At 50.4% G+C, this 7491-nt stretch overlaps 1 protein-coding gene across 1 annotated transcript; it reads right to left on the reverse strand.

Annotated features, from left to right (window-relative positions):
- Positions 1-3043: 3043 nt before the first annotated feature.
- Positions 3044-5999, reverse strand: LOC113221597 (putative protein FAM90A5P). Its single transcript, XM_026450919.1, has 4 exons — positions 5877-5999; positions 5230-5429; positions 4663-4771; positions 3044-4006 (listed from the first exon to the last, which is right to left on the reverse strand). The coding sequence occupies exons 1-4, from the start codon at positions 5997-5999 to the stop codon at positions 3044-3046; spliced, it is 1395 nt and encodes a 464-aa protein (XP_026306704.1).
- Between the last annotated feature and the right edge of the window lie 1492 nt (positions 6000-7491).

A 7491-nucleotide genomic window follows, 5' to 3' on the forward strand; every position in this document is an offset into this window, starting at 1 on the left:
TTTCACTTTTGTCACAGGTTTGGTTCCCAGGGAGCTGGATATAGATGAAGCTTAGTGTGCAGGATGTTTATTAGGAAGTAATGTCAGGGTCCACATCTGTGGAAAGGATTGGAGGGAAGCCTTATGTGCAAATGGACAAGTCTAATGGCAATGCAGCCTGAACTTATCAACTGGCCACACAGACAGAGCTGTTCAGCTAAGAAGGCCTCCCTTATTTGTCCCAACTGAATCAAATGGCAAAGCCTATGCATCCCTTGCCTCCATTAATAATTGTGTGCTTGCCACTTGTGGAGGATGAGACTTTGAAGCAGGTGGCTTTCTGTGGCTGAAGAAAACCTTCAATGTGCTGGCAAAGTTTTCCAAAGAGACAGAGAATGGCATCTGCCATGTATGTTGTCCCTTTCCAAAGAGGAAGCAACAAGGGTAACATCCTCCAATGGCTCTGTATGCAGATGGGTGGACAGTAATGTCTGTCCCTCCTGTGACCTAAGAAGAACAGAGGGCAGCCACGCAGACAGGCAGTTAGAGCTGACACAGTGTTAGGAGATAAAAATCTGTCAGAAGCAGTGCTTCTTTGAGTCAGGTGTGACACAAGTCTTGCATCCCTTGCTTGGACTCCTTCCCCGTTATCCTGCTGTCCTACCTCATGAAGGTGAGTGGGGGCTGGGTGGTGGGCAGTCCCAGGACGAGGCACACTTTGCCTGCAGTGTTCCCACATGAGTTCCAAGGTAGCCCAGGTGGTCATCCATGAACTTTGTATTTTCCTTATGCATCTTGTCTTTGCCTTTGAGGAACACGTTTCACTGGACTCTGAGTCCAAACAACTCATGTATCCCTATATCTTCACATTGTCCTTCACGTAAGGGAATCTCTAATCTCTAATGCCTTTGTTTTATTTTTACTATCAATATTATAATAATTAACATTGTTGTTATTATCTTCATTGTTGATTTTCAGTTATTTTTATTAATGGAGTTAATATGAATTATTCTTTTGTGGCTACTTACATGAAGATGAAGGTAATTTATTAGTTCAGGAAGAATCCACATTCTGAAGGTGAATAGAAGTTCACACTACAGATGGGCAGACACATGCCCTCCCAATTCCTGATGGACCTCCTAGTGCCTCCTAGACCTAAGGGGTCTCCTGCAATGCTGCAAGATGCCACCAAGGCAGGGATCTGCTTGTGGATGCCTGAGAGCATTCAGGATGCAGTGAGTCTCTGGAAAAATGCACAAGTTTCCACATAATCCCCAAAAACCTTACAGGTGAACTGGATGCCACAGAAACAGGAGTGGTCATTGACACAATAAAGTCACCAAAATTGTTATGAAGTCAATTAGGAAACCCAGGAATCACTCTTGCTGCCATTAAGTGGAAGAACAGGAGCCTGGGAATGGCATCCCTGTCCTGCCTGAGACTCCACAGATATTTATTTCTATGTGGCTTCAGGTACCAGGAATCTCCATGATTTTCAGAACGGCAGGGACAGCTTATGCCAGCCCATCCCTCTGTAGAATGTGCTCCAGCAGATCAGAGGCATGGAACCATCATGGACTGCACAAAGGCTCAAGGGCAGCTTCCCAGACCTGCCTGTGACTCTAGGTAAGTTCTGAGTCCACGTGGGTGCCGAGGAAAGGTTAATGATGACCTGGAAAGATGGGACAAGCTGACACCACCCCTAAACAATCTGCAGGATTCCAACTTCAGCAGGAAGCCAAGGACTAGCTCATGCCACGCTAGTGCACCTTGAAAACCACTGGATGCAATGCCGCTCTGCAGAGAGTTCAACAGAGAAGTGGCTGGGAGTTTTGCATTCTAGGCTGCATTTTACAGTGCTTCTGGACACATGATCAGAAATTTAACATTGGTATATCTAACTCTGACATTTTTCACAAAATGGTTTTTTAAAATGAGGTAATATAGACAAAATATAATATAACCATATGTATTATATGCCAAAATATGCTTCACTGGCATCAAGTAGACTCATCCTGAAATACAATCTAGGACGACCTCCATCTTCAGAATATTTTTTTTTTCCAGAGTGAAACTCTCCCACCAAAAACCACCAACATCACAGCTTTTTGCCTCTAGCAAACCGACAGAAACCCAAGATATTTATTTTACTACTTTGAAATGGACTGCGGTGCAGCACAGATGTGTGAAATCCCACATGTGGCATCGCGGTGAGCCAAATGGGGACTTGTGGTGTAAGCAACGCTCCCCACGTGTTAGCGTGCGTGAGATTCACTTGGCGGAATTTGACTAGGTGCGTGTTGGTAGAGTGGGGCTGAGGTTCTCTTGCCCATCTGGATGTTTAAGAAGTCACAGGTCCTGCGAAGACCTGCGGTCCCCTCAATCAACTCTGTTTCGGAGACATAATGACTTGGATTGCTAACAAGTCAAGCAATTTTCAAGCCCCTGGAAAATCAGTTACACACAAACACGGAATGAAAGCCAAAAGAGAGTACGTCATCTTTTTGAGAATTTTATTCACTTCAAAACAAATTAAACACACCTATTTCCAATGGCATTCCAGAGCCCAATTTTCGAGGCTGAGGAAACACCCCAAGAAGGCTTTGTGCAGAACGCTTCACAGCGTCCAAAACACTGCTGTCAGGGCGGGGCACAGCTGAAGGCCTGCATCTCTCAGGGTTCCCTAACTGTTCCCTGATTCAGTCATCTAGAGAGCAGACACACAGTCATTCCCCAGTTTCCTACTGACATCACAGCGGAAGTCTGACTCCCGCGCGTCAATGTCACCCAGTTTCTGAGGCAACGAATCACTGGCACAGAAGCTTCTGGTGGCGGGTTTCTGGAGTGCCCTGCGAAGTACAATGTCCCTCACCAGGATTGGATGATGCAGAGTCTCTGCATCTGGTCCCTGCCTGGCCTGGGCTCCAACATCCACAGAAGCACCACAGCTGGGGAGCTTGGGAGTCACCACACACAGTCTGCTCTCTGCTCTGTGCTCCTCAGTCCCACAGACCCCTCCAAGTCATGGAAGCTGGATGCACTGGAGCCCCGGCCACCTGCAGTCTCACTCAGGGTCAGAATCGCTGTCCTCTGAGGAGGAGGAAACCTGAAGGTCCTCATAGAGGACACTCAGGGGGACAGGAACACAGGCAGCCTCAGACTTCTCTGAGACATGAGGGCTGTGAGCGAGGAGGGCTCCCGGCTTCTCAGGAGAGGGGAACGAGGGAGCTGTCAGAAGGCTGGAGCTCCACCATCCATTTTCCAGTCTCCGGAAGAGCATTCTGAGAGGCTGAGCCCCATCGTGGCTGGCCGCTGGGTGATGGGACATGGTGCAGTCCTGGACAGTAAGCAGGCAAGGTCTGCTGTGCGGAGGCTGCCAGTCGCTGCTGGGCACCTGGGCGGGTGTCCCCCTGCTCATCTGGGGCGACGGACTTGGTCTGAGTTCGGTTGCAGCTGGCGGAGGTTGGAGAGTCTCTGGGGCACCCAGCTCACCTCCCTGGATGGCATTTTCAGGCATCTGGAAAGGACTCATTCTCGGTTTCTTGGGGAGGTTCAGGCAAGCCTGCGTCGGAGCCTGGGCAGGTCTCTTGGCTCCTGACCTGAAACTGAGATTGGAGCTGAGGGCCAAGCTGTGTGTGTCGGCTGGTGGGCAGGGCTGTGAGGTCAACGCCGGATGTTTGTCTTCTGCCTGGGGGCTGATGTCCTGGATCAGGCCGTGGGGCTTGGAGGCGGCCTGGGGAACTTCTCGACAGCCACCCTGAGGCCTGCTGTGTGTTGGCTTCACCACGACGAGAGGCTCCGGGCCCTGCCGCCTGACTTCAGGCTGAGGGATGTCGGCCAGGGACCCTGTCTGTTGTTCCTTTGGTCGGAGACTTGACGAGGAGCTCAGCCTGGCTTTTCTCAGGGGAGAGAGTGAAGCCAAGATGGATACCGTGTCAGACATTTTGGTAGCTGAGCCATCAGTGAGGGCAGGGTCCAAGCGTGGCCTCTTATTGGTTGTGTGGACCGCCATTGGCCTGCTTGCAACCTGAAAGAAAGGAGACCACACACATTAGAAGTTCCCCAGCATGGAGCCAACATGGAAATCAACCACATCCAAAGACAAGGTGCACACAGCAGGAAATTCTTAATACGGTATTGACAGGCGGTCCTTGGAAGTAGGGACAGATCCTCAACGTGAGTGCTGATCAGGACAAGACCCATGAGAAATGCACTCTCGAGCTCTGATCTAAGAATACCACTTTTCTAAGGACTGTGTCTTGGGCAATAACTGAATCAAAGCACCTCCACTCAGCCTCCCATGAAGTGGGACGGACTAATGCCCTTCTGAAGGCAGGTTGGTGGCTCAAGGGTTCCCAGGACGTCTTTTCTGAAAACATGCATGTTCCTGGGGTTAGCCTTCTCCATGTTTGGGGCCCCTGAGGGACTAATTTCCTCAGGCCGCTAGGAAGACGTTGTTGGCAGGCTTGCCATCATTGCACGGAAAGAAAGCAACAGGAAATACGGCATCTTCAGATGCTTTCACCTGGAATCAAATGGAACTGGAAGGATCGTGGAGTCTCTGACCCCAAGAAGGCAGGGAAGAGGGATTTCCCGATCCCCTCACACACACGGGAACCTGAAAGGAAATCAACCAGGGTGACCTAGAGGAAAAAAAGACCAGGGGCGGAGGGTGACACTCACCCTCAGACAATCACAAGATTCCATGGATTCTTTTCGATTTGGCAGCGGCTTCTCCGGAGGTTTCCCGGAAAGGATCTGGAGGAGAGCCTTCCTCTGCGGGTCTTGTTGCCTGCAGAGGAGAAAAAGTTCAGGCCCTGCCCCTCGGTTCTCCCCAGGAGACAGGGAGAACCCTGTGTGGGGCCCAGTCCCGTTCTGTGTTTTGTGATACATAAATGGAAGTTTTATGCCCTTTCCGCCTCTGCATCTTCCCTCATGTGCCAACCTTCCCATCCTGCCGGTGGCCTTCTAGGCTTCCCAGGAAAGGACTGTCTTTGGATTCCGTTGCTTTTCCCCCTGCCATGGGGAACCTGCACGAAGGGCCCCCGCCTCTCCCCGGTCCCTGAATCTCCCAGAGCCAAAGGAGCTCCTGAGTGGGGAACCCGGGAGGACATGGAGCTCTGGTCTCTTTCTCTGCAGCGTTCCTTCCCTGTCCCAGAGATGGAAAGGCACATGGTGTGCGGGTGCAGAGACACCATGTCCTTAGGTGGCAGTACCCTGAGGGTGGTGAAAACCCCTCCCTCTGCTCACCTTGGTCTCTCTTCCTTCTCTCCCTTTTCCTTGTTCAAGAGCCCCGGGTTCCCTCGAACCTGGGGCTTCCATGGTTTCAGGTTTTCCTTCCCTTCCTTTCTCCCAAAGGTCTGGGGAACCAGGGCTCCGTTCCAGCATTTCATGGGGCACCTGGTACTTCTGGCCGTGTGGCCAAAGGCCCCGCAGTTTTTGCACTTGACCTGTGGGTGGGAAGGAAGTGATGTCAGTGAATGAGCTGAAGCCTCAGGCAGTGATCCAATGTCATCATTGAGACGGATTGTGAATTCAGAACGGAATGAGGATTCCAAAGAGAGGACACCGGCATGGGGGTCCTTAAGTGGCGGGAGGGTTCGGTTACGATGTTCCCTCCCAAAGCCCATGTGACGGAAGAACTCTCAAAGGGTCCACAACACAGCCCAACCTGGCCACACAGGATTCTGAGTGGAAAGGAAGGTTGCTCCCAAGAGTCTCTCAAGGGACCTATGGGGCCGGGGAGGAGTTCCCAAGCCAGGCCCACCTTGGATGGGAAAAGTAACCCGGGTGCTGCTGGTAGAACTCTTTGAAATCCAACCCAGTCTCTGAGGACCGTGTGACACCCACCCCCTCCTCCCCCCTCGATACCCAAAAGATTCCAGAGCTAGACGTACCCTGGGATCTTCTTCATCGGGTGGGGGAGTCCTTGGCCCAACTGGGGCCCTCTGCTGCTTCTGGAAGGTGTGGGCTCTCACGAGTCTGTTTGCCCCACTTTTGGGGTCACGACGTGCCATCATCTTCATCTCCTGGGCGTTTTATGGCCGCCTTTTTCAGGGGTTGATGGTTGGGTCACCTGAATCACACACACACACACAAAGCGATGGTTAGGCACATTGGATATATTCACACACCCACAAGAAACCCTCAGCTAACTCCTTGACGGTGTGGTCATGAGGAGACCTCACCACCCTTCGGTCAAATCTGTGGATCACAATGTGGTGTGTGCATCCTCAGATATTGTATGTTCCTCTGCCGTGACTACCTGGTCCAAGAGTAAACCTTGCCTGCCTCACGGCCCATGGCCTAGGTATGTGAAGTTAGAGTTGAGATTTCAACCCCAACCAAAAAACTGATTCTGGAGACTGGACTTAGGTCTATCACCATTCACTCCAGTAGAAGACACAATGATTCTCTCTCCCCTGAGGGACAAAAGAATCGAAGCTACAGGGCATGGCCGATGTCATCCCTTGGCAGGTCTGCTTGAAGTCAGGGATAAGGGATGCTTCCTATCAGAACTTGAATCGCTACTCTTGCCGTTTCATTAGGCAACTTCCAAACACAAATTCATCGAGAGAAATTATCTTCCTCTCCACCACACTAGCAGGTGATGGTCTTTCCTGCTCTGTCTTTTTGGCTTTAGCTCCAGCCCCTCCTTAATTATTTTTCTGGTATTATACACATGCCATACGAATTCATCTAAACAAACGCTGAAAAAGTGGCATATGAATTTCTTACATGGCTAAAGGCAAACCACCCCTTTTCCAGAGTTCTTTTTCCATTTACCCACCAATTCAGCATGCTGGAGTAAATTTCTTTTTGCATTTCCATCTGGCTCTTATCCCAGGCATGGAGATGGAAATATTTTCTCGCTTTCTGTTCCAAGAATTACCGGTAAGGAGAACACATCCTACTCCATCAGCGAGCCCCGGTGCGATCTGTTTCTTTCACTCTCCTTTGTCTCTTTTCCCCCGACCCCTCAGGGATTATGTGAAACAAACAGTGATTCAGGGAAACTAACCTGAAATTACAGGTCTACTTTCTTTCCTCGGCTGGCGCTCAGATGGACAGGTGCGCTGGCGCTCAGATGGGCAGGTGCTGGAGCAGCCCTGCTGGAAGCGGTGCAGCCTTCAGGAAGCCGAAGGAAGGGGCGGAGAGGGACCTTTGCTTTCCAGGCTGCCTTTTATACTGCCTCTGGAGCCCTGACGTGAAACGGACCCTAACCTAATCAACTTAATCCAATTACATGACCTGGAAAGGTCTATTAACCCAGCACACTCTGAGACGATGTTCACTATGGACAGACATTCTAGAACCTACTTGTATAGCTGCAAGCTTTGAAGAATAGATGTTTCCCATCAGGTATGTAGCACTCGTGCATGTACCCCTGTCTTGTTTTACATCTTTTTTTTTTTTTTTTAATAAGGTACTAAAATAGACACAGTGTAATTGTTTTTCAACGTAGGCCTCAGTGTCATCAAGGAGGTGCACCTTGACATGCAATCTTGGCCA

The sequence above is a fragment of the Piliocolobus tephrosceles genome, unplaced genomic scaffold (assembly GCF_002776525.5).
Source record: "Piliocolobus tephrosceles isolate RC106 unplaced genomic scaffold, ASM277652v3 unscaffolded_26185, whole genome shotgun sequence".
NCBI lineage: Eukaryota > Metazoa > Chordata > Mammalia > Primates > Cercopithecidae > Piliocolobus > Piliocolobus tephrosceles.

Excerpts from the sequence above, each read along its gene's own strand:
- LOC113221597 (XM_026450919.1), bottom strand. The coding sequence starts at position 5,999 with ATGATGGCACGTCGTGACCCCAAAAGTGGGGCAAACAGACTCGTGAGA. Across the intron at positions 4,772-5,229 it reads GAGAAGGAAGAGAGACCAAG|GCAACAAGACCCGCAGAGGA; the intron begins GTGAGCAGAGGG and ends TCTCCTCTGCAG. Across the intron at positions 4,007-4,662 it reads AATCTTGTGATTGTCTGAGG|GTTGCAAGCAGGCCAATGGC; the intron begins GTGAGTGTCACC and ends CCTTTCTTTCAG.